This window comes from Pongo abelii, chromosome 8 (assembly GCF_028885655.2).
Source record: "Pongo abelii isolate AG06213 chromosome 8, NHGRI_mPonAbe1-v2.0_pri, whole genome shotgun sequence".
NCBI lineage: Eukaryota > Metazoa > Chordata > Mammalia > Primates > Hominidae > Pongo > Pongo abelii.
In genome coordinates, this window is record NC_071993.2 from 13,282,832 (window position 1) to 13,310,306 (window position 27,475).

The 27,475-nt window shown below is 45.0% G+C and overlaps 1 protein-coding gene and 1 pseudogene across 4 annotated transcripts in view; one reads left to right on the forward strand and one right to left on the reverse strand.

Moving 5' to 3' along the window:
* Positions 1-18,842: 18,842 nt before the first annotated feature.
* On the reverse strand, positions 18,843-20,293 carry LOC100461650 (BTB/POZ domain-containing protein 7-like; annotated as a pseudogene).
* Positions 20,294-24,452: 4,159 nt separating this feature from the next.
* MCM10 (minichromosome maintenance 10 replication initiation factor) overlaps positions 24,453-27,475 on the forward strand; it is a 46,675-nt gene continuing 43,652 nt past the window's right edge. For 2 of the 4 annotated variants that reach the window (XM_024254132.3, XM_024254134.3), the window contains exons 1-2: positions 24,453-24,652; positions 27,192-27,273. In XM_024254132.3, coding sequence (XP_024109900.2) covers positions 27,267-27,273 — 7 coding nt within the window. In that variant the 5' untranslated portion in view covers positions 24,453-24,652; positions 27,192-27,266. Of the gene's footprint in view, positions 24,653-24,687; positions 25,068-27,191; positions 27,274-27,475 lie in introns of those variants that run through there. The other 2 variants (XM_063727492.1, XM_024254133.3) reach the window with 2 other exon arrangements.

Genomic DNA, 27,475 nt, shown 5'->3' on the forward strand with positions numbered 1-27,475 from the left:
CAGGCTGCTTCCACTCATGGCAGAAGGCAAAGGGGAGCAGGCATTGCATGGTGAGAGGAAGGGAGAGAAGGGAGGTAGGTGCCAGGCTCTTTTTAACAATCAGTTTTCCCAGAAACTATTAGAGTCAGAACTCATTACCATGAGGATGGCACCAAGCCATTGATGAGGGATCCACCCCCATGACCCAGACACTCCCACTAGGCCCCACCTCCAGCACTAGGGATCAAACTTCAATGTGGAATTTGGAGGGGACAGGTATCCAAACTATATTAAACACCATCAGTCTACTAGATCTAATTGACACCTATAGAATACTTCATACTCTGCATATAGCAGAATTTACATTCTTCTCATGCTCATACAGAATATTCACCAAGATAGGCCACATTCTGAGCCATAAAATGCACCTTAACAAATTTAAAACAATGGAAATCAAAGTATGCTGTCACATCAAAAAGTAATTAAATGAGAAATCAATAACAGAAAGAGAGCTGGAAACTCCAAAAATACATGGAGATTAAACAATACACCTATAGGCCAGGCGTGGTGGCTCATGCCTGTAATCCTTAGCACTTTGGGAGGTTGAGCAGGCAGATTGCCTGAGTTCAGGAGTTCGAGACCAGCCTGGACAACATGGTGAAACCCCGTCTACTAACACAAAAAAAATTAGCTGGGTATGGCAGTGTGTGCCTGTAGTCCCAGCTACTTGGGAGGCTGAGGCAGGAGAATTGCTTGAACCTGGGAGGCGGAGGTTGCAATGAGCCAAGATTGCACCACTGCACTCCAGCCTGGGCAACAGAGCAAGACTCCATCTCAAAAAGAAAAAAATACACCTACAAACAATACATGGTTTAAGGAAGAAGTCTCAAGCAATATTGTAAGCTAAATGAAAATATAACCTATTAAAATTTGTGGGATTCAGAGAAAACAGTGTTTTGAGGGAAATTTGTAGCATTGAATATATATATATAGAAAAGAAGAAAGACTGAAATCAGTAATATAAGCTTCCGCCTAGGAAACTAGGAAAGAATAGCAAAGTACAAAATAAGCAGAAGAAAAGAAATAATAAAAATTAGAGCATAAATTAATGAAACAAACCAGGAAATCAACAGAGAAACCAGAGGCTGGTTATCTGGAATAAATCAATAAAATTGATGAACTTCTGGCCAGGTTAACTAAGAAAAAGAGACAAGGTACAAATTACCAGTACCAGTATACCAACAATGAATCGTTGCCCCTTGAGATATAAAAACATAGTACTACTTGCATTAGCACCAAAAAATGGAACACTTTGGTATTCCAAAGTATTCATTTAAGCTCTATATGAGGAAAACTACAAAACTCTGATGAAATATATCAAATAGGCTGGGCGTGGTGGCTCACGCCTGTAATCCCAGCACTTTCGGAGTCTGAGGTGGGCGGATCACCTGAAGTCAGGAGTTGGAAACCAGCCTGGCCAACATGATGAAACCCCATCTCTACTAAATATACAAAAATTAGCCGGTCATGGTGGCAGGCGCTTGTAATCCCAGCTGCTTGGGAGGCTGAGGCAGGAGAATTGCTTGAATCCAGGAGGTGGAAGTTACAGTGAGCCGAGATTGCGCCACTGCACTCCAGCCTGGGTAACAAGAGCGATATTCCGTCTCAAAAAAAAAAAGAAAATAAATAGACCAAATAAAATCTATTAAATGGAGAGATATTCCATGTTCATAGATAGGAAGACTCAATATATTGAAGATGTCAGTTCTTCCAGCTTGGTCTATAGATTCAATGTAATTCCAGTCAAAATCTCAACAAGTTATTTTGTGGGTATCAACAAACTGATTCTAAAGTTTATGTGGAAAAGCAAGAGACCTAAAATAGCCAACACAGTATTGAAGGAGAACAAAGTTGGGAAAGTGACACCACTGGCTTAAAGACTTACTATAAAGCTACAGTTATCAAGACAGTGTGGCATTGCCAAAAGGACAGGCAAATAGATCAGTGGACGAGAATTGAGAGCTGAGAAACAGACCCACGTGAATACAGTCAACTAATCTTTGACAACGAAGCAAATCCAATTCAGTGGAGAAGGGATTTTCAATAAATGTTTCTGGCATAACTGGATATCCACATGCAAACAAATAAAAAAGAACCTAGACACAGTCCTTACATCTTTTATAAAAACTAGCACAAGCCACAGACTACGTGAAAATCTTTACAGGATACATATCTAATAAAAGACTGGTATCCAAAGTATACAAATAATTCTTAAAACTCAACAGTAAGAAAACTCAATTTTAAAATGTGCAGCCAGGTACAGTGGCTCGCACCTGTAATCCTAGTACTTTGAGAGGCCAAGATGGGAGGAAAACTTCAGGCCAGGAGTTCAAGACTAGCCTGAGCAACATAGGGAGACCCCCATCTTTACTAAAACTTAAAAAATTAGCAAGGTGTGGTGGTGCATGCCTGTAGTCCCAGCTACTCTGGAGGCTGAGGTGGGAGAAGCATTTGAGCCCAGGAATTTGAGGTTGTCATGAGCTATAATTGCCACTGCACTCCAGCCTGGGCTACAGAGCAAAACCCTATCTCAAAAAAATAAATAAAAATGGGCAAAAGATCTGAACAGATACCTCACCAAAGAAGATGTACAGTTGGAAAATAAGCATATGACAAAGATGCTCAACATCGTATGTCATTAGGGAATTGCTAATTAAAACAACAATAAGATACCACCACACACCTATTAGAATGGCTAAAGTTCAAAACATCGACAAGACTAAATGATGAAGATGTGGAGCAACTGGAATTCTCATTTATTGCTGGTGGATATGCAAAATGGTACAGCCACCTACTGTAGAAGAAAATTTGGCAGTTCCTTTAAAAAAACCAAGCATACTCTTACCATATAATCCATCAGTCATGCTCCTTGGTATTCACTGAAATCAGTTGGAAACTATGTCCACACAAAACCTGCACATGAATATTTATAGCAGCTTTATTCATACTGGCCAAAACTTGGAAGCAACTAAGATGTCCTTCAGTAAGTGAATGGATAACCAAACCATAGTGCATCCATAAAAAGGAATATTATTCAGCAATAAAAATAAATTAGTTAGCAGGACATGAGAAAACACGGAGGAGACTTACATGTGTTGGGGTGAAGGGAAAGCTTCCCCTTCACCCTCGAAAGATTCGCTGAAAAAATCAACTCAGAATAAAGCAGATTAATAAAAGGCAAGCCGGGTGCGGTGGCTCACGCCTGTAATCCCAGCACTTTGGGAGCCCAAGGTGGGCGGATCACCTGAGGTCAGGAGTTCGAGACCAGCCTGACCAACATGGAGAAACCCCCGTCTCTACTAAAAATTCAAAATTAGTCGGGCATGGTGGCACATGCCTGTAATCCCAGCTACTCAGGAGGCTGAGGCAGGAGAATTGGTTGAACCTGGGAGGCAGAGGTTGCGGTGAGCCGAGATCGCGCCATTGCACTCCAGCCTGGGCAATAAGAGCGAAACTCCGTCTCAAAAATAAATAAATAAATAAATAAATAAAAATAAAGGAAAAGCATACAAATTTATTTAACCATGCATGTGGAGAGAATCAGAGTGATTACCCAATATCCCAGTGGGGCCCAAATACTTATATAACCTCACGCCAAAAGGGAGTTGGGGATGAGGAATATAGGTAATTCTGTTGAGGGGCAGTAAATGATTACTAGGGAGAATGAGTGGATACTTAGGGGGATGAATAGAGAGGGGAACAGAGAGTGATTTGTAATTGGTTCTCTGTGGAAAATGAATGAGCCTGAGAGACAGACATTATTTTGTAAAAATGTTGGGCCAAGTCTGGTTACATTCTTGATCATCATTCCTGCAATAGACAATGAAATAACATGGCAGAAAAAAACCATTGTTCTTCTTGGTGGATCTGTCAGGTCTTTGTGTAGCTAGGAGAAAAGTCTCTTCCAAGTCCTATCGATCTGTAAGGACTTTTAATTCAAAATGCTCATTATACCAAGGAGTCATATTTTGGGGTGGAATTCCTTGCACTTTTTAAAATGCAGATTGCTAAGTGAAAGAAGCCATTCTGAAAAAGTATGATTTCTGTATGATTCCAACCATCTGATGATGCAAAAAGCAAAACTATAGAGATGGTGGTGGTTGCCAAGGATTGCGGGGAGGGAGGCATGAAGAGTTAGAGTATGGGAGACTTTTAGGGCAGTGAAACTACACTGTAGGATACTGTAATGGTGGACGCCATTGTCAAAACCCATAGAACTGTACAACATAAAGAGTGAACCCTAATGAACTGTGGACTGTCGTTACTAATAATGTATCAATATTGATTTATCAATTGTAACAAATATCCCACACGAATGCCAGATGTTAGTAAGAAGGGAAACTGTGTGTGTGGAATGGGCTATTTGGGGACTCTCTTGTTCTTTCCAGCTGATTTCTCTGTAATCCTGAAGCTGCTCTAAAAAAAATAAAGTCTATTATTTTTTTAAATGAAAAAACTTTGAACTATAAGATTATTTAATGTGAACACACCTAAAATTTATGTTTGCATCAGAAAATCAAGGTTGTTGTAAGTATTAGTTAACACTTCCATGTGACCCATAAGGAAAGGGCTAACTTGGATTATTTTTAATGAAATATTAAATTTATTATGCCATCATTAATTCAGTGGGGGAAAATGGATATGACACCTAGTTGCAGCTTTTTTTATTTTTTTTTTTGAGACAGAGTCTTGCTCTGTTGCCCAGGCTGGAGTGCAATGGCATGACCTTGGCTCACTGCAACCTCCGCCTCCCAGGTTCAAGCGACTCTCCTGCCTCAGCTTCCCGAGTAGCTGGGATTACAGGCGTCTGCCACCATGCCCAGCTTATTTATTTGTTTATTTATTTATTTATTTATTTTTATTTTTAATTTTTTTGAGTCGGAGTCTTTGTCGCCCAGGCTGGAGTGCAGTGGCACGATCTCAGCTCACTGCAACCTCCACCTTCCAGGTTCAAGCGATTGTCCTGCCTCAGCCTCCTCAGTAGTTGGGATTACAGGCATGCACCACCACGTGCAGCTAATTTTTTTTTTTTTTTTTGTATTTTTAGTAGAGACGGGGTTTTACCATGTTAGCCAGGATGGTGTCGATCTCCTGACCTTGTGATCCGCCCACCTCACCTCCCAAAGTGCTGGGATTACAGGCGTGAGCCACTGCGCCCGGCCATGTCCAGCTAATTTTTGTATTTTTAGTAGAGACAGGGTTTCACCATGTTGGTCAGGCTGGTCTCGAACTGTTGACCTCAGGTGACCCACCTGCCTCAGCCTCCGAAAGTGCTGGGATTACAGGCATGAGCCACTGTGTCTGGCCTAGTTGCAGCTTTTAAGTCATAAACCAAAAATACTAAGCCCCCCAGCCAGCTGGATGGAACCTCCTCTGGGCCAACTGGATTCCAAAGTGAACCTGAAAAACTAGTTTAGGCCATGATGGGAAGCAGAGATCTTATGACTGATGAAACAGACTCTTTGTAGCAATAACATACAAGATTCCAACCTGAATCTAGTATAGCATCACATGACAGCAGGCCTGGACAGAAACTTAAGTATTTTACCCCAAAATATATTTCTTTGACATATTTTGAAGTGGCCCTGCAAAGCTGTCTCTTGTGGGGTAATTTATATTCTGTAGAGAATCCCCTTCCCTTTCCAGGTCTTTTTCTGATCCTGAACAGATTAACCAAGAGTCTGGCCTTTTAAAAGATCTGAATAGGAAACATGTGCCATCTGTTGCCTCTAAGGGTGGCTAAACTCTTTCTTGGCTTCCCTTTGCAAAACATCAGTCAAGGTAACTAGGTGGAATTAACCTCCAGGTTGGCTGAAGAGCAATAGACATCTATTTGGGCAAGAAAGACAATATCCTGTTATGAAAATTAAAGAGGTTGGGTTTTTTTCTTTCTCAAGAAGGCCACTTATTTCTAAGCAGAGATATAGGTCTTTGTCCAGTCAGCTGGACAAATTCAAGTTTGGGATAAAACTCTAGAGATTTCTGCACCATCCAGCATGGAAGATGTGAAGTCAGACACAAACAGGGGCCTAGGAGAGATGGTGGCGGTGGGATGGGTTGCAGAAACCAGGCTATTACTCCCAGTGGGTCTGACTCTGAATAGCATCCCCTCCTGCTGGGCCTAATGATGGAATCATTGTTTTAACAATCTGGTGCCTTAGCTAAGGAAACACACTCAAAGATACTCTGCAATGTCTACTTGGAGAACTCAACTATGTTCTCTTTTTTTTTTTTGAGATGGAATTTCACTCTTATTGCCCAAGCTGGAGTGCAATGGCACAGTCTCAGTTCCCAGGTTCAAGTGATTCTCCTGCCTCAGCCTCCCAAGTAGCTGGGACTACAGGCGCATACCACCACGCCCAGCTAATTTTTTGTATTTTTAGTAGAAATGGGGTTTCACCATGTTAGCCAGGCTGGACTTGAACTCCTGACCTCAAGTGATCTGCCCGCCTCGGCCTCTCAAAGTGCTGGGATTACAGGCATGAGCCACTGCACCAGCCTCAACTATGTTCTCTAAACCCACACCCCAGACCTACATTTGAAACCCAGATCCCCCTGGCTTCAGTCACAAACCTGAAGGAGGAAATCTCCACATCACAGCCTGGGACTGAACTCATCATCCCTGTCTGGTCCACAGTAAGCTCCTCTTTCAGACTCCTCATCTATTTCCATGGTTCCGCCAGTCTCCTGGGCATTGCCAACCTGCCCAGTGTCCTCTCCTTTTCCTACCCAAGGTAACTTTCCTTTTGTCAGTTACCAAAGCAGATAGGCTTTCCCCGATACATTTTCCATTTGTCTCTTCCTTTCTCTGCCTCCAGTCTGTTGTGTTTTCAGTTCCTGAGCACCTGCCTTTGTTAGCTTAATCTCCCTAAACAGTGCCCGATGGAGCAATGAGAACATAAATTAACACACATTTAATGCTTACAGTTGCCAGGCACACTATTGCATATTTCCAAATTTTTCTCATCTAATCCTCATGATGGCCTATGAAATAACTATTACTGTCCCCATTAGGCAGATGAATAAGTGGAGGCTTTGCGAGGTTAAGTAGCTTACCCAAGGTTGCACATCCCTACTGTATGTGGCAGTTAAAAACGTGCAGTCTTGGCCAGGCACGGTGGCTCACGCCTGTAATCCCAGCACTTTGGGAGGCTGAGCTGGGCAAATCACTTGAGCCCAGGAAGTCAAGACCAGCCTATCCAACGTGGTGAAACCCCGTATCTCCTAAAAAATACAAAAATTAGCTGGACATGGTGGTGCACACCTGTAATCCCAGCTACTCGGGAGGCTGAGGCAGGAGAATGGCTTGAATCCGGGAGGCAGAGGTTGCAGTGAGCCGAGATGGTGCCGCTGCACTGCAGCCTGGGTGATAGAGTGAGACTCTGCCTCAAAAAAAAAAGTACAGTCTTGGACCAGGTGTCGGTAGCTCACACCCGTAATCCCAGCACTTTGGGAGGCCGAGGCAGGAGGATTGCTTGAACCCAGGAGTTCAAGACCAGCCTGGGCAACATAGAGAGACTTCAACATAAGGAGATAAATAACAGCTGTGTGAAAATGTCCTGGAAAGTCTCATTTGATCTTCCCCAAAACCTTCAAATCCAGGTATTGCTGTCATCAGCTCAGTAGAAAAACCGAGCTCCCAGATGCTAAGTGACTTGTCCAGGAGCAAATATGCTATTCAGTTCTTTCTTTCTATTAGCATCTATTGTGTGCCAGGCACTGCGGTCAAGACAGAAGACAGAGGAAGAGAGAGAGGAAGAGGAGCAAGACATGGTTCCCTTTTCTCTAGGTGCCCATGTTATAGAGGGAAGAAGCAGAAGTCGTGAAGAATTAGGGTACGTTGTGGAAAGGTCTGTTTGCGAGCTGCTTGTGCGCAAGCTCTGTGTGCAAGCTCTAGAGCTCTAGGAAGTAGGAAATGTTTAGCCCAGGGGATCCAGGAGAGCTTTGCAAAGGAGAGGAGGCCCCAACGGAGCTTAGCTGGGAGAGGAGGAGTCGACAGGTCATTGGGACTTGACCTCATGGTTGAAGACATTCTGGGCAGATGGATTTGCAAGTACAAAGGCTCTGATGCATGCTACAGCCTAGAATATTTGAGGAAGAGGGAATAGTTCAGTATGACTGGAAGACTCATTCAGTGGGGAAAGACGAGAGTTGAGGTTAATGGAAAAGCAGGCAGAAATCAGGTCTGTAAGGAAAGATCTTCAGTGGTGAGAAGTTTGGAATTAATAGGACCTGAGAAGTTATTAGCAGATTTATTTTATTTTATTGAGACAGGGTCTCACTCTGTCACCCAGGCTGGACTGCAGTGGCATGATCTCAGCTCACTGCAGCCTCTACCTCCCAGCCTCAAGCCATCCTCCCACCTCAGTCTCTCGAGTAGCTGGGACTATAGACGCTCGCCACCACACCTGACTAATTTTTGTAACTTTTGTACAGATGGGGTTTCTTCATGTTGCCCAGGCTGGTCTTGAACTCATGGGCTCAAGTGATCCACTTGCCTTGGCCACCCAAAGTGCTGGGATTACAGGCATGAGCCACCACACCTGGCCTATTAACAGATTTTAAACAGAGAAAGGCCATGCCAAGACTTTGTTGTTAGTGGAGGCAACAAGAGAAGTGGATTGAAGGTGGGTGAGATTGGAAACAGACCAGTTAGAGGTAAAAAGGAGAGAGATGACAAGAGCCTAAAGAGGCTTAGGCCCTTACCTCTGGAACCCATCCACCCATAGCAAGCATGGCGTGATCTCAGCTCACTGCAACCTCCACTTCTGGCGTTCAAGCAATTCTCCTGCCTCAGCCTCCTGAGTAGCTGGGATTACAGGCACCTGCCACCATGCCTGGCTAATTTTTGTATTTTTAGTAGAAACGGGGTTTTGCCATAGCAAGGATGTAGAGGAGTGGATGGGTTCCAGAGGAAAGAGACACACAGTCTGTGAGGCAGGATAATTGGATGCGGGGATGAGGAACTTCCCCATAATGGCAGAGGTGACAAGGAGAGGGGCTGAGCAATATAAGCCAGAGGCATTTGGGGGAAGGAGGCCTGAAGCCAACTCACCTTCTCCCCCCTCCTGCCTGTTTCAATGTCTTGCACCACGCCATGTTTCCAAGGCCCTCCTGGTGATTCTGATGCACTCTGAAGTTTTATGAACCACCGCTGTACAGCAACAAAACCTTCCAAAGGCGGAACATGCAATGTTGGGTCCCACCCCAGAGTCAGTGCTTCCAAGGCTCTGGAATGAGGCCCAGCATGGGACTTCTAACAGGTTCCCGGGTGACACTGCTGCTGCTGGCCCAAAGACCAGGCTCCAGGATGCACCGCTGTCCTGCTGCAGTGACGTTTGTTCTGTCCTTCCTAAAACTCTCCTTCCCTGGCTTCCTGAGCCATCATTTTCCCGCAGGCCCACCCCTTTACATTGGAAAAACCCCAGGGCAAGAATACAGACATAGGCCTACATCGTCTATGTGTAAAATTTTTAAGTTTATAGATAAAACTAACAATCTCCTTGGAGTTTCACACTGAAACATAACAGCTTAAGGAGCAGTGGGCCCCAGCCCTGCAAACCCTTCTTCTCTTCCTACCAATGTCAAAGGCATGTGAACCAGAGCAACTCCATCTTAAATGGGAGCTGGGTAGAATGAGGCTGAGACCTACTGGGCTGCATTCCCAGAAGGTTAAGGCATTCTAAATCACAGGGTGAGATGGGAGGTCAGCACGAGATACAGGTCACAATGACCTTACTGACAAAACAGGTTGCAGTAAAGAAGCCAGCCAAAACCCACCAAAACCAAGATGGCAAAGAGAGTGACCTCTGGTGGTCCTCACTGCTACACTCCCACCAGCGCCAGAACAGTTTACAAATGCCATGGTAACATCAGGAAGTTACCCTATATGGTCTAAAAAGGGGAGGCATGAAGTATCCAGTCTTTGTTTAGCATATCATCAATAAATAACCATAAAAATGGGCAATCAGCAGCCTTCGGAGCTGCTCTGTCTATGGAATATCCATTCTTTTCTTTTCCTTTTTGAGACGGAGTCTTGCTCTGTCGCCCTGGCTAGAGTGCAGTGGCGCAATCTTGGCTCACTGGAACCTCTGCCTACCGGGTTCAAGCAATTCTGCCTCAGCCTCCCGAGTAGCTGGGATTATAGGCACCTGCCACCGCGCCTGGCTAATTTTTGTATTTTTAGTAGAGATGGGGTTTCACTACATTGGCAAGGCTGGTCTCAAACTTCTAACCTCGTGATCCACCCGCCTTGGACTCCCAAAGTGCTGGGATTGCAGGCGTGAGCCACGGTGCCCTGCCTATTCCTTTATTTTCTTAATAAACTTGCTTTCACTTTACCCTGAGGACTCACCCTGAATTATTTCTTGCGTGAGATCCAAGAACCATCTCTTGGGGTCTGGATCGGGACCCCTTTCCTGTAACACCAGGGCTGACTTCTCTGCGGCCTTTGCTGGCCTCTCTCCCTATTGTAGGGATACCCCAGACTGCTGTCCAAGCTCCCTTCCCTCACTCAACCCTCCAATCACACCGAATGGCCACTCCTTGGAACGACAACCAGAGAGAGGGGCCCACACAGGTCTCTGAAGCAGGCTGAGGGCTGTCTGGGTAAAACATCCCAGGGTCCCAGGACCTAGAGTTTTGACCACATGGAGCTGCCCAGGATCCAGATGGATATATCCCCTTGGCCCTGGGACTGGTCATCCCGAGGGGAGGGATGCAGCTGGAAGAGTAGGAGAGCTGCGCCCTGTGAAAGGCAGGCCCAGGCCAGGGTGCCCTCTTGCCTCAGGCTAGGGCTGGTTCTGCTTTCTGAACCACCCTGGCTGCTCCCGCTTGGTTCCTGTCTTTGGCTTCTCTTCTTTGCCTCGGCTGCTTGACCCTCAAATGTTTGTGCTTCCCAGGGTTCTGGCCTTTTGCACCAGAAGTTCTTAATTTAGAGGGGTGTCTGTAGATGGGCTTCAGGAGAACAAGTGTATCCCTTGAAAGGGCATACACAAACTTGAGTGTATGGGTGTGCATTTTTCTGGGAGAAAAAACCATCACTTTCATCACATATATATCTATATAGATCTATAGATATAGATCTATATCTATATAGATATAGATCTATATCTATAGATCTATACAGATATATAGGGGGAGGAGCCAAGATGGCCGAATAGGAACAGCTCCAGTCTACAGCTACCAGCATGAGCGACGCAGAAGACAGGTGATTTCTGCATTTCCAACTGAGGTACCGGGTTCATCTCACCAGGGAGTGCCAGACAGTAGGTGCAGGACAGTGGGTGCAGCGCACCGTGCGCGAGCCGAAGCAGGGCGAGGCATCGCCTCACCCGGGAAGCTCAAGGGGTCAGGGAATTCCCTTTCCTAGTCAAAGAAAGGGGTGACAAACGGCACCTGGAAAATTGGGTCACTCCCACCCTAATACTGTGCGTTTCCAACGGGCTTAAAAAATGGCACTCCAGGAGATTATATCCCGCACCTGGCTCGGAGGGTCCTACGCCCATGGAGTCTTGCTCATTGCTAGCACAGCAGTCCAAGATCAAACTGCAAGGTGGCAGCCAGGCTGGAGGAGGGGCGCCCGCCATTGAGTTAGTTGTTTGATTAGGTAAACAAAGCAGCCGGGAAGCTTGAACTGGATAGAGCTCTGCGGTTCACCAATATCTGCTGTTCTACAGCCACTGCTGCTGATACCCAGGCAAACAGGGTCTGGAGTGGACCTCTAGCAAACTCCAATAGACCTGCAGCTGAGGGTCCTGTCTGTTAGAAGGAAAACTAACAAACAGAAAGGACATCCACACCAAAAACCCATCTGTATGTCACCATCATCAAAGACCAAAGGTAGATAAAACCACAAAGATGGGAAAAAAACAGAGAAGAAAAACTGGAAACTCTAAAAATCAGAACGCTTCTCCTCCTCCAAAGGAACACAGCTCCTCACCAGCAACAGAACAAAGCTAGATGGAGAATGACTTTGATGAGTTGAGAGAAGAAGGCTTCAGACGATCAAACTACTCCGAGCTACAGGAGGAAATTCAAACCAATGGCAAAGAAGTTAAAAGCTTTGAAAAAAATTAGACAAATGCATAACTAGAATAACCAATGCAGAGAAGTCCTTAAAGGACCTGATGGAGCTGAAAACCAAGGCATGAGAGCTACATGACAAATGCAGAACCCTCAGTAGCTGATGAGATCAAGTGGAAGAAAGGGTATCAGTGATGGAAGACGAAATGAATGAAATGAAGTGAGAAGTTTAGAGAAAAAAGAATAAAAAGAAATGAACAAAGCCTCCAAGAAATATGGGACTATGTGAAAAGACCAAATCTACATCTGATTGGTGTACCTGAAAGTGACAGGGAGAATGGAACCAAGTTGGAAAACACTCTGCAGGATATTATCCAGGAGAACTTCCCCAATCTAGCAAGGCAGGCCAACATTCAAATTCAGGAAATACAGAGAACACCACAAAGATACTCCTCAAGAAGAGCAACTCCAAGACACATAATTGTCAGATTCACCAAAGTTGAAATGAAGGAAAAAATGTTAACGGCAGCCAGAGAGAAAGGTCAGATTACCCACAAAGGGAAGCCCATCAGACTAACAGCTGATCTCTCAGCAGAAACTCTACAAGCCAGAAGAGAGTGGGGACCAATATTCAACATACATAAAGAAAAGAATTTTCAACCCAGAATCTCATATCCAGCCAAACTAAGCTTCATAAGTGAAGGAGAAATAAAATACTTTACAGACAAGCAAATGCTGAAAGATTTTGTCACCACCAGGCCTGCCCTAAAAGAGCTCCTGAAGGAAGCACTAAACATGGAAAGGAACAACCGGTACCAGCCACTGCAAAAACATGCCAAATTGTAACGACCATCGATGCTAGGAAGAAACTGCATCAACTAATGAGCAAAATAACCAGCTAACATCATAATGACAGGATCAAATTCACACATAACAATATTAACTTTAAATGTAAATGGGCTAAATGCTCCAATTAAAAGACACAGATTGGCAAATTGGATAAAGAGTCAAGACCCATCAGTGTGCTGGATTCAGGAAACCCATCTCACGTGCAGAGACACACATAGGCTCAAAATAAAGGGATGGAGGAAGATCTACCAAGCAAATGGAAAACAAAAAAAGGCAGGGGTTGCAATCCTAGTCTCTGATAAAACAGACTTTAAACCAACAAAGATCAAAGGAGACAAAGAAGGCCATTACATAATGGTAAAGGGATCAATTCAACAAGAAGAGCTAGCTATCCTAAATATATATGCACCCAATACAGGAGCACCCGGATTCATAAAGCAAGTCCTTAGTGACCTACAAAGAGACTTAGACTCCCACACGATAATAATGGAAGACTTTAACACCCCACTGTCAACATTAGACAGATCAACGAGACAGAAAGTTAACAAGGATACCCAGGAATTGAACTCAGCTCTGCGCCAAGCAGACCTAATAGACATCTACAGAACTCTCCACCCCAAATCAACAGAATATACATTGTTTTCAGTACCACACCACACCTACTCCAAAACTGACCACATAGTTGGAAGTAAAGCACTCCTCAGCAAATGTAAAAGAACAGAAATTATAACAAACTGTCTCTCAGACCACAGTGCAATCAAACTAGAACTCAGGGTTAAGAAACTCACTCAAAACCGCTCAACTACATGGAAACTGAACAACCTGCTCCTGAATGACTACTGGGTAAATAATGAAATGAAGGCAGAAATAAAGATGTTCTTTGAAACCAACGAGAACAAAGACACAACATACCAGAACCTCTGGGACACATTGAAAGCAGTGTGTAGAGGGAAATTTACAGCACTAAATGCCCACAAGAGAAAGCAGGAAAGATCTAAAATGGACACCCTAACATCACAATTAAAAGAACTAGAAAAACGAGCAAACACATTCAAAAGCTAGCAGAAGGCAAGAAATAACTAAGATCAGAGCAGAACTGAAGGAAATAGAGACACAAAAAACCCTTCAAAAAATTAATGAATCCAGGAGGTGGTTTTTCGAAAAGATCAACAAAATTGATAGACCGCTAGCAAGACTAATAAAGAAGAAAAGAGAGAAGAATCAAATAGACGCAATAAAAAATGATAAAGGGGATATCACCACTGATCCCTCAGAAATACAAACTACCATCAGAGAATACTATAAACACCTCTATGCAAATAAACTAGAAAATCTAGAAGAAACAGATAAATTCCTCAACACATACATCCTCCCAAGACTAAATCAGGAAAAAGTTGAATCTCTGAATAGACCAATAACAGGCTCTGAAACTGAGGCAATAATCAATAGCTTACCAACCAAAAAAAGTCCAGGACTAGATGGATTCACAGCCGAATTCTACCAGAGGTACAAAGAGGAGCTGGTACCATTCCTTCTGAAACTATTCCAATCAATAGAAAAAGAGGGAATTGTCCCTAACTCATTTTATGAGGCCAGCATCATCCTGATACCAAAGCCTGGCAGAGACCCAACCAAAAAAGAGAATTTTAGACCAATATCCTTGATGAACATCAATGCAAAAATCCTCAATAAAATACTGGCAAACCGAATCCAGCAGCACATCAAAAAGCTTATCCACCATGATCAAGTGGGCTTCATCCCTGGGATGCAAGGCTAGTTCAACATACACAAATCAATAAATGTAATCCAGCATATAAACAGAACCAAAGACAAAAACCACATGATTATCTCAATAGATGCAGAAAAATCCTTTGACAAAATTCAACAACCCTTCATGCTAAAAACTCTCAATAAATTAGGTATTGACGGGACGTATCCCAAAATAATAAGAGCTATCTATGACAAACCCCAGCCAATATCATACTGAATGGGCAAAAACTGGAAGCATTCCCTTTGAAAACTGGCACAAGACAGGGATGCCCTCTCTCACCACTCCTATTCAACATAGTGTTGGAAGTTCTGGCCAGGGCAATCAGGCAGGAGAAGGAAATAAAGTGTATTCAATTAGGAAAAGAGGAAGTCGAATTGTCCCTGTTTGCAGACAACATGATCGTGTATCTAGAAAACTCCATTGTCTCAGCCCAAAATCTCCTCAAGCTGATAAGCAACTTCAGCAAAGTCTCAGGATACAAAATCAATGTACAAAAATCACAAGCATTCTTATACACCAATAACAGACAAACAGAGAGCCAAATCATGAGTGAACTCCCATTCACAATTGCTTCAAAGAGAATAAAATACCTAGGAATCCAACTTACAAGGGATGTGAAGGACCTCTTCAAGGAGAACTACAAACCACTGCTCAATGAAATAAAAGAGGATACAAACAAATGGAAGAACATTCCATGGTCACGGGTAGGAAGAATCAATATCGTGAAAATGGCCATACTGCCCAAGGTAATTTATAGATTCAATGCCATCCCCATCAAGCTACCAATGACTTTCTTCACAGAATTGGAAAAAACTACTTTAAAGTTCATATGGAACCAAAAAAGAGCCCGCATCGCCAAGTCAATCCTAAGCCAAAAGAACAAAGCTGGAGGCATCACGCTACCTGACTTCAAACTATACTACAAGGCTACAGTAACCAAAACAGCATGGTACTGGTACCAAAACAGAGATATAGACCAATGGAACAGAACAGAGCCCTCAGAAATAATGCCGCATATCTACAACTATCTGATCTTTGACAAACCTGACAAAAACAAGCAATGGGGAAAGGATTCCCTATTTAATAAATGGTGCTGGGAAAACTGGCTAGCCATATGCAGAAAGCTGAAACTGGATCCCTTCCTTACACCTTATACAAAAATTAATTCAAGATGCATTAAAGACTTAAATGTGAGACCTGAAACCATAAAAACCCTAGAAGAAAACCTAGGCAATACCATTCAGGACATAGGCATGGGCAAGGGCTTCATGTCTAAAACACCAAAAGCAATGGCAACAAAAGCCAAAATTGACAAATGGAATCTAATTAAACTAAAGAGCTTCTGCAGAGCAAAAGAAACTACCATCACAGTGAACAGGCAACCTACAGAATGGGAGAAAATTTTTGCAAACTACTCATCTGACAAAGGGCTAATATCCAGAATCTACAACGAACTCAAACAAATTTACAAGAAAAAAACAAACAACCCCACCAAAAAGTGGGCAAAGGATGTGAACAGACACTTCTCAAAAGAAGACATTTATGCAGCCAATAGACACATGAAAAAATGCTCATCATCACTGGCCATCAGAGAAATGCAAATCAAAACCACAATGAGATACCATCTCACACCAGTTAGAATGGCGATCATTAAAAAGTCAGGAAACAGCTCTCCCCTCCCCCTCCCCCTCCCCCTCTCTTCAGTCTCACTCTGTTGCGGAAGCTGGACTGTACTGCTGTGATCTCAGCTGGCTGCAACATCCCTGCCTCGGGCTCCTGTCATTCTCCTGCCTCGGCCTGCCGAGTGCCTGGGATTGCAGGCGCACGCCGCCAGGCCTGACTGGTTTTTGTATTTTTGGTGGAGACGGGGTTTTGCTGTGTTGACCGGGCTGGTCTCCAGCTCCTGGCCTCGAGTGATCTGCCCGCCTCGGCCTCCCAAGGTCCTGGGATTGCAGACGGAGTCTCGCTCACTCAATGCTCAATGTTGCCCAGGCTGGAGTGCAGTGGCCTGATCTCGGCTCGCTACAACTTCCACCTCCCAGCCGCCTGCCTTGGCCTCCCAAAGTGCTAAGATTACAGCCTCTGCCCGGCCGCCATCCCGTCTAGGAAGTGAGGAGTGTCTCTGCCCGGCCGCCCATCGTCTGGGATGTGAGGAGCGCCTCTGCCCGGCCACCACCCCGTCTGAGAGGAAGTGAGGAGCGCCTCTGCCTGGCCGCCCCGTCTGGGAGGTGAGGAGCGCCTCTGCCCGGCCGCCACCCTGTCTGGGAGGAAGTGAGGAGCGCCTCTGCCCGGCCGCCCCGTCTGGGAAGTGAGGAGCGCCTCTGCCCTGCCGGCCGCCCCGTCTGGGAGGTGAGGAGTGCCTCTGCCCGGCCGCCACCCCGTCTGGGAGGAAATGAGGAGCGCCTCTGCCCGGCCGCCCCCGTCTGGGAGGTGAGGAGTGTCTGCCCGGCCGCCCCGTCTGGGAAGTGAGGAGCGCCTCTGCCCGGCCACCCTGTCTGGGAAGTGAGGAGCGCCTCTGCCCAGCCACCCCATCTGGGAGGTGTACCCAACAGCTCCAAAGAGACAGTGACCATCAAGAACGGGCCATGATGACGATGGCGGTTTTGTTGAAAAGAAAAGGGGGAAATGTGGGGAAAAGAAAGAGAGATCAGATTGTTACTGTGTCTGTGTAGAAAGAAGTAGGCATAGGAGACTCCATTTTGTCTGTACTAGGAGAAACTCTTCTGCCTTGGGATGCTGTTGATCTATGGCCTTGCCCCCAGCCCCGTGCTCTCTGAAACATGTGCTGTGTCAACTCAGGGTTAAATGGATTAAGGGCGGTGCAAGATGTGCTTTGTTAAACAGATGCTTGAAGGCAGCATGCTCCTTAAGAGTCATCACCACTCCCTAATCTCAAGTACGCAGGGACACAAACACTGCGGAAGGCCGCAGGGACTTCTGCCTAGGAAAACCAGAGACCTTTGTTCATGTGTTTATCTGCTGACCTCTCCACTATTATCCTATGACCCTGCCATATCCCCCTCTCTGAGAAACACCCAAGAATTATCAATAACTACTTAAAAAAAACAAACAAAAAATAAATAAATAAATAAATAAAAATAAATAAGTGTAAAAACAAACAAAAAAGTCAGGAAACAACAGGTGCTGGAGAGGATGTGGAGAAATAGGAACACTTTTACACTGTTGGTGGGAATGTAAACTAGTTCAACCATTGTGGAAGTCAGTGTGGCGATTCCTCAGGGATCTAGAACTAGAAATACCATTTGACCCAGCCATCCCATTACTGGGTATATACCCAAAGGATTATAAATCATGCTGCTATAAAGATACATGCACACGTATGTTTATTGTGGCACTATTCACAATAGCAAAGACTTGGAACCAACCCAAATGTCCAACAATGATAGACTGGATTAAGAAAATGTGGCACATATACACCATGGAATACTATGCAGCCATAAAAAATGATGAGTTCATGTCCTTTGTAGGGACATGGATGAAATTGGAAATCATCATTCTCAGTAAACTATCGCAAGGACAAAAAACCAAACACCGCATGTTCTCACTCATAGGTGGGAAATGAATAATGAGAACACATGGATACAGGAAGGGGAGCATCACACACCAGGGACTGTTGTGGGGTGGGGGGAGGGGGGAGGGATAGCATTAGGAGATATACCTAATGCTAAATGACAAGTTAATGGGTGCAGCACACCAACATGGCACATGTATACATACGTAACAAACCTGCACGTTGTGCACATGTACCCTAAAACTTAAAGTATAATAATAATAAAATTTTAAAAAGATATATAGATATCTATATATTTATAGATATCTATATAGATATATATAGATAATCATATGCAACCTACTCATTGTATCTATATAGATATATATCTATATAGATATATAGATAGATATAGATATATAGATATATATAGATAGATATATAAAATATTTTGTAGCATTGAGTGCTTGATTTTCATAGTAAATAAAGAACCACATTAATACTGATGCTCAGTCTGTCTCAGATGTCATAACTGAAGGTTCAAAAAAACTGACCCTGTAACATCCCAAACACTGAAATCATAGACTAAGCTAGTTATGTTTTCAGTTTGGAAGATAAATACGTAATTCTAGAAATCAAAATTAAAAATCAGAACTTCATACCGTGCGTAAGCATGTTAAATTCCAAGAACGGTGCTGTGTGGTAAAGTTCCATGGCTTTTTCTGCCCTGGTCATGTTTGGCTTCCCTGCGACGAGAGCCTGAACTTCACTGAGACTCCCCACAAGTGCCAAACAGAGAGGTCCACTTCGTCGGTATACATACAGTGTAATATCACTTTTGCATATTTTTTTGGTATAATGGACTCATCTAATGTAATTCTTGTGGGAGTCCTCAAAGTTCCATCTGTGATTTCTTCAACAGTTGGTATTCTCCTTTGTAATAAGTTTTGAAAAAATGGGGACCATGCAGAAATAACAGCCTTGTGGGATTCGAGCTCTTCATCTAAACAGTTCTGATTTCCACCAAGAGCTTCAACCAGTTCAGAGTCTGAAGAAAAACAAAAAACGACATCATCATAACACATGTAATCAAAGAGTCCACGCATATCTACATCAAGGGAATTCTTCACTAAGCTGAACAAGGATAACAACATTTTGAAACCCTGAGTCTTCCATTCCAAACTCTCCTGTATAAAGATAGTATAACAAAGCAGAAAACATGAGCATATCAATACCAGCTGTATTGATGTCCATTATTATCTCTGCCCCATACTCAGGTGAGGAAGAAAGCATTGTTTTAAAAAATGGACACCTTGCTGCCAAAATGGCACCATGAACAGGATAACAAGTTTCTTGAAATATGAAATCTATATCAGTACGATACTTGTACTCATAAAGATCAGCCATATCTTTCTGCAATGTCCGGGCTTCCGGTCTAGCCAAACTGGCTTGTAGGGAAAGCTCCTTTAATGCTGACCTTCCCTCATATTCCTCCACTAATGCATTTACATCTCTAATATCTCACCCAGAGGGGAGTTCTCGCATCTGCTTGGCATGATCGGCAGACCTATCAGATTTTCGACGCTTAATTAAGTTCTTTTTGAAGGTAGCAGGGCCAGAGGTCCTGTTTTTTTTTTTTTTTTTTTCTGAGACAGAGTCTGACTTTGTCGCCCAGGCTGGAGTGCAGTGGCGTGATCTCGGCTCACTGCAAGCTCTGCCTCCCAGGTTCCCGCCAATCTCCTGCCTCAGCCTCCCGAGTACCTGGGACTACCGGCGCCTGCCACCATGCCCGGCTAATTTTTTGTATTTTTTAGTAGAGACGAGGTTTCACCATATTAGCCAGGATGGTCTCGATCTCCTGACGTCGTGATCCGCCCGTAGTGCTGGGATTACAGGTGTGAGCCACCGCGCCCGGCCTCTTTTTTTTGTCTTGTGGTTTCTCACGGCCACGGTCAAGGCTATACAATTTTGATTCGCAACCACAGCATTGCTGAGAAGAGGATGACGTCCCTATAAAAGTCTGTTGGGCCTGTGAATTTCCCCCTACCTTCGCGGAACATGAATGAGGATAATGAGATGCATTAGCACCCATTTTCTTCAGTCACTCAGGCATTCCGTCTGCGGGTTCTTCAGAGTATAATCCCAGAGGCCATTACGAACCTTCAACCCTGGATCCAGCAGCCTCTTTCCATCTATTTCTATGAGAAAAGGGCCATTAGACCTTACTTCAGTGCATACTACTGGAAGTATGAAAGGCTGTGGGCAGCCAGACACACGGACAGTGCATTCTGTAAGAACCACACAGCAAGGATCCTAAAGGGTTTACTATACAGTCCGCCCTTCCTAGTCCATAGTTTCCGCATCCACTGTTCAACCAACCGGGAGGCTCCTCCCGCCGCCGCCACTGCCGCCGCAGGGACCTCTGCCGTTGCCCCCGCCGCCTCCGTCACCAGCACCGCCGTAGGCACCGGCGCAAGCACACCGCCGCCATCCTCCTCCCACCGCCGCCGCCGCCGCCCTCTCCTCTCCTGTCAGTGGCTGGGCCCAGGGACTGCTCCAGGTTTCCCTCGCCGCCATTTTGATTCCTAGAGGGAGCAGGAGGGGCTCGGCCTGGCCTTTTTTTGGTGTGTTTTTTTGTTTTTGGTTTTTTTGAGATGGAGTTTTGCTGTTGTTGCCTAGGCTGGAGTGCAGTGGCCGATCTCGGCTCACTGCAACCTCCATCTCCAGGGTTCCAGCGATTCTACTGCCACAGCCTCCCGCGTAGCTGGGATTACAGGCATGCGCCACTACTTCCGGCTCATTTTTGTATTTTTTAGTAGAGATGAGGTTTCACCATGTTGGCCAGGCTGGTCTCGAACTCCTGACCTCAGGTGATCTGCCCGCTTCGGCCTCCCAAAGTCCTGGGATTACAGACATGAGCCACCATGCCCAGCCCACTTTTATTACATTAAAGGGCTCTGTGATAAACACCCTCCTACCACCCAAAAAAGGTTAAGGACCACTGCAATATGGGCTGTTTGCTTTAGATTTCATTTTGGATAGATGTTGATGACTGTCAGAGCTGTTCTTTTTTGGCCTTGGTTTGTATTCTAAGGAGAGTCCAGGCCTCTCCTTAGAACCCCACATCTGTGTGGGGAAAAGCAAGAGAGATCAGATTGTTAATATGTCTGTATAGAAAGAAGTAGACATAAGAGACTCCATTTTGTTCTCTATTAAGAAAAATTCTTCTGCCTTGAGATGCTGTTAATCTGTGACCTTACCCCCAACCCCGTGCTCTCTGAAACATATGCTGTGTCAAACTCAGGGTTAAATGGATTAAGGGTTGTGCAAGATGTGCTTTGTTAAACAAATGCTTGAAGGCAGCAGGCTCCTTAAGAGTCATCACCACTCCCTAATCTCAAATACCCAGGGACACAAAAACTGCGGAAGGCTGCAGGGACCTCTGCCTAGGAAAGCCAGGTATTGTCCAAGGTTTCTCCCCATGTGATAGTCTGAAATATGGCCTCGTCCCGCAGCCCGACACCCGTAAAGGGTCTGTGCTGAGGAGGATTAGTATAAGAGGAAGGCATGCCTCTTGCAGTTGAGACAAGAGGAAGGCATCTGTCTCCTGCCCGTCCCTGGGCAATGGAATAAAACCCGATTGTATGTTCCATCTACTGAGATAGGGAAAAAACGCCTTAGGGCTGGAGGTGAGACATGCGGACAGCAATACTGCTTAACAAAGCATTGAGATGTTTATGTCCATGCATATCTAAAGCACAGCACTTGATTCTTTACCTTGTCTATGATGCAAAGACCTTTGTTCACGTGTTTGTCTGCTGACCCTCTCCCCACTATTGTCTTGTGACCATGACACATCCCCCTCTCTGAGAAACACCGACAAATAATCAATAAATACTAAGGGAACTCAGAAGCCAGTGGGATCCTCCATATGCTGAACGCTGGTCCCCTGGGTCCCCTTATTTCTTTCTCTATACTTTGTCTCTGTGTCTTTTTCTTTTCCAAGTCTCTCGTTCCACCCAACGAGAAACACCCACAGGTGTGAAGGGGCGACGCACCCCCTTCACATCTGGAGATCAAGCTGGCTACCATGCGTCTCTTAATCAGTATCCCTCATACATCTCATTCTGAAATAGAAAACTAAATCTTCTTCCCTAAACCTGCTCCGTTCTTCCTGTGTCTCCTACTTCAGTGCACGACTTCAAAAACTACCCTGTTGTATAAATCAGAAACCTAACAGTCATCCTAAACCTGTCTCCCCATCCCCTCTCTGCTTCCTTCTCACTAATATCTCCACATTCAATGGATGTTTTTAAAATATAAACTCAAGATTTTATTGTCTTCATAATAAAAGAAAACATGACACTTAGAACTGGATCACGTGGCGGTTTCTCTTCTTATCTCCTCGCAGTTCAAAATGCTTGCATATTTTAATAGCCAGCAGTCTCTTAGAGCTGCAGCTGGGCTCAACGCACTCAAGCCTTGGCACAATCTTCTGTAGTTTTAGCCTTTTGCCGGAAAATCGGCTTAGTTTGCCCACGATAGCCACTCTGCTTCCTGTCATAACACCGCTTTCCCTGGGCATACAGAGAGTCCTTGTCCTTCGTGTACAGTGTCACTTTGTGGGGTTGGTGCTTGCCACACTTCTTATAGAAAGTCTGGCGGGTTTTAGGAATCTTCATAATGTTTGTGTGAGCGCTATCGGCACGGAAAAGCCACATTCAATGGATTTTAAAAAATCGATTTGCCTAATTGTTTCTCAAAATCACCTCCACTTCTTTTCTGAAAGTCACCACTATACTAATTCCAATAAAAAGTGCTTGATTCCTCACTTAAGGAAGGTTTGTGGGCTTAGATTGATTCTGTTTCTGACTCCTTGCACGGAACTGGATGCAAAGAGGACCTGGAAAGTGAAGGTGAAGAAAAGAACTTCAGAGTACTGATCAGAATTGGTCAAGGAATTTCTGCATAATGGCTAAGAATAAATCTATGACGAGCCTTTTTTTTTTAATCACTAGATGTAGTGATGCATTTATTTATTTATTTGTTTATTTAAACAGAGTCTGGCTCTGTCGCCAGGCTGGAGTGCAGCGGCGAGATCTCGGCTCATCACTGCAACCTCCACCTCCCAGGTTCAAGCAATTCTCCCGCCTCACCCTCCCGAGTAGCTGGGATTACAGACGCGCACCACTACGCCCAGGTAATTTGTGTGTGTGTGTTTTTAGTAGAGACGGGGTTTCACCATGTTGGCCAGGCTGGTCTCGAACTCCTAACCTCTTGATCTGCCCGCCTCGGCCTCCCAAAGTGCTGGAATTACAGGGGTGAGCCACCGTGCCCGGCCGTAGTGATGCATTTAAACATGCTTTTTCAATTTGATTACTAGAGTTCCTCCATTACTATGAATTTTTAACACTAGCAGCTCTCAGAAATGGTTGTATTCGTATTCCTGAGCCAATATAGGTTTAAGTAATAGGGCTGAGCTCATAAATGGAGCGGTAATATTCCATTAGGACACAGAAAAAAGTCAACGTAGATGGCATCAGGACTGTTTATCTTCAGTCTTCCTAAAGTCGATTTTAATTGTTCTGAAAATGAAAGTAGGTAGTGGATAGAGATAGGATCTTATACCAAAGGGATTATTAGTGGGGGAACTGCAGTGCCTGAATAGTGTCTGCAAGGAGGAAAAGGGAGGAAAGACTTAAAGTGGTCATTTGGTCCATCAAAGTCTCTTCTGCTATCAATCCCTTGAAATTATGTAAAAGCTAAATGTTATTCTGCGTTTAGAAACTATGTTCTTAGTATTATGTACAAACACTACTTTTTATAATGTAAATACATAAAGAGGCCTGAAAAAAAATCTGAAAAAATCTGTGAAAGATATGGTCTGCTGATAAGTTCTCTTCAGCCCTGACGCCCCTTAGAAGTTCCAAAATCTATGGATCAGGAATTACTAGGGAAACGGTGGTTTCAGTGTAAAAGATGTCATCTACCCTTTCCCTCACTGCACAGATGGTGAAGGGGAAACTCAGAGAGATAAGTCACTTCCCCAAGGTCAGACAGGGTAAAAGTGGACCGGATCTGTTTGGTCCTGAGCCCAAACATTTCGAATGGACTTAAGGCTGACAAAAGAACAGTCGGTCCCAGAGCGTCAGGAGTTGAGGTAGGACCGCAGGGAAAATACTGGGTGGGACGACTTAAACTTCCCGGCACCAGGGGGCGCCACTCTATTTTACCTAAAGGAGAGTGGCTTCTACCGACAGGAAGGTCCCTTGCCCCCAACAAAGAGGGCGTCCAATGACGTAACCCAAGCCGATTGCTCTGCGCCAGGGCCGGGATTCGCTGACGTAGCCAGTCAGTGCGGCCCCACAGCTGCGTGCGTCTGACGTCAAGGCAGGGGCGGGATCCGGTTGGAATTTTGGCGGGTTCGGCTGTGAACCAAGAAGGCGTCCCGGCACCGGGTGAGGAGCGCGGGCCCCGGGCGTGCATGTGACCCTCGGGCGGCGGAGCCTGGGCCGCCTCGCACGTCTCTGCGCGGGTTGCAAGGGGTCCGAGGGCTAGAGGCGCGGGGTCCCGGGAGCTCGGGTGGGCGCGATCTGGATTTGGCGGCAGCTTGGGACCGCTCGGGGCTGGCATGGCCCGGCCGGGGGCTGGGAGTTGCCGGCCGTCTACTAAGGAATCGGGTTCTTTCTTTTCAACGCAGCCTTTTAAGTGCTTGCCAAGTGCCTGCCGCCTGGGCTTTCTTTTATTCATTCATTCATTCATTGATTTCTCGTATTCATGATTTGCCAATGATTATTGAACGCGGACGGTGTGCAGGGCTCGGATCACATTTCCGCTGCCTTCGCGGCGCTTACAGTTTAAAGGCACGAGCAGGTAATAAGCAAATGCACGACAGTGGACGACTCAGGGTGGTTCAGAAAGTCTCAGAAAGATGAGTAAGTGGAGACCGAAGGGCGAGAAGGACCTGGGGGGAGCTTTCTTCTGACAGAGCCTGAGATCTCAAAGCAGCTTAGTGTGTTCCAGAAGGTGGAAGCGGGCTGGCCAGACTGGAGCATCGTTTTGGGTGTCGGGGTGGGTAGAATTGGACGTGGTGGATTGTGGAAAATGTGAGGGAGTAGAAAGCTTGGAAACAGAGAGAGAATAGGAATCATTGCCTCGCAGGCCTTGTAGATTTTTTCCAAGGGCAATGGAAAATCATTAAAGAATTTCAATGAAGGGACCCCCATGATCTGATTTATGTTCCTAAAAGGTTACTAAGGAAAGGGAAGATTACCGTGGCTGTTGTATGCAGAACAGATTGCATGGGGACAAAGAGACCAACATAGAAAGCTAACACAGTCATTGGGTGAAAGGTTGATGATGGTGGCTTGGCCTAGGGTTCTGGCAGTGAAGTTGGAGAGAAGTGGTAGATTTGAGCAGTGTTTTGGAGATGGAACCACAGTACTTGTCAGTGGCCGTGGATTCGAGGGCGAGGGAGGGTGCAGTTTCACTTTGGGGGAAGACGAGGCAGGTTATAGACTTGAACAAGACAGTTTGCTCCTAACGCTCAGGAAGTTTACTGTCCAATAGATTCCCCAGTAGATAGCACAGTGTGTGGCACATGAGGGATCCGTGGAAATGTTTGTTGAATGAATTTTTAAAGAGCGGCCAGGCGCGGTGGCTCACGCCTGTAATCCCAGCGCTTTGGGAGGCCAAGGCGGACGGATCACCAGGTCAGGAGATCGAGACTATCCTGGCTAATACGGTGAAACTCCATCTCTACTAAAAATACAAAAAATTAGCCAGGCGTGGTGGCAGGCGCCTGTAGTCCCAGCTACTCGGGAGGCTGAGGCAGGAGAATGGCGTGAACCCGGGAGGCGGAGCTTGCAGTGAGCCAAGATCGCGCCATTGCACTCCAGCCTGGGTGACAGAGACTCCGTCTCAAAAAAAAAAAAAAAAAAAAAAAAGCACCTTTGGGAGTCCAAGGCTGATGGAGCACTTGACATCAGGAGTTCAAGACCAGCCTGGGCAACATGGCGAAACCCTGTCTCTACAAAAAACACAAAAATTAGCCGGGTGTGGTAGTGCATGTTTGTAATCCCAGCTACTTGGGAGGCTGGGGCAGGAGAATCGCTGGAGCCTGGGAGGCGGAGGTTGTAGTGAGCCAATAGCACCACTGCACTCCAGCCCCAGCGACAGAGCGAGATCCTGTCTAAAAAAAGAAAAGAAAGCACCATAATCACTGTAATTAGTTCCTTGACATTGAACTTGCCAAAGAGCACATGTAAGTTAAATAAGAGCCTAGGAAAATTTATACTTTTTTACTTGCAGTTTAAAAAATCATCTTAAATGAAAAGAGAAGTGCACAGAGTGAAACAACTTTGTCTTAATTAGCTATGCTGTTTCTCTGTGCTTTGCTGACTAGTATTGAATCAAAATCGTGATTGTCACTAAGGCTGCAACTAAGTAGAGTCGTACAGTAAGCTGTCATGGATAACACAGATGTCAGGTGTATTACAGTGAATAAAATGAAAGAATAGCCTAATTTAGATCGACCCCAATAATTTGTCTGTGTGTGTGTGTGTGTGTAATTTTTAAAAAAGACAAAGTCTTGCTATGTGACCAGGCTGGTCTCAAACTTCTGGCCTCAAGTGATGCGCCCACCTTAGCTTCCCAAAGTGCTGGTATTAGAGGCGTTGATCCACCGTACCTAGCCAACCCCAGTAGTTCTTCCTCATAATTTATCTCATCCACGTAATCTAGTGTGATTTACAAACTGCTCTGCATCTCAATAAGTTTCTGTAACTTTAGTTTAAAGACAAGTAAAAGTGAGCTGCTTACATCCCAGAAAGGAGATGGCATTGGCGGTGTGGAGAGAGGAGGTGAGAAATGGTCAGATTCTGGATGAATTCTGAGGTTAGAGCCCATAGCAGTGGCAGGATTCTGGGTTTGTTGTATGTGTGTTGTGAGAGAAAGAGAAGAATTGAAAGTGACATTTCTAATATTGATTTCACACAGCCAAGATTCTACATTGCTCATCTGGGCACCTGAGCCTCCTTTGAAGTTTCCTGTCACAACTGTCCTCTTGACAGCATGGATGGTAAGGCCTGGCAGTTTTCTGTTTCTCTGTTTCAAGGAAAACTAACCTTTTGTCCATGGACTTGTTATTTATTCTACTTGTAAAATGGTGAAAATGCTCCCCAGCCCTCAGGTATTGTCTTAGTGGTTCTGAAGCAATCTCACATCTCACAGAGGTCACTGAATGTTACTTGCTTTTATCAGGGGAGATTTCTTCTGGCAAC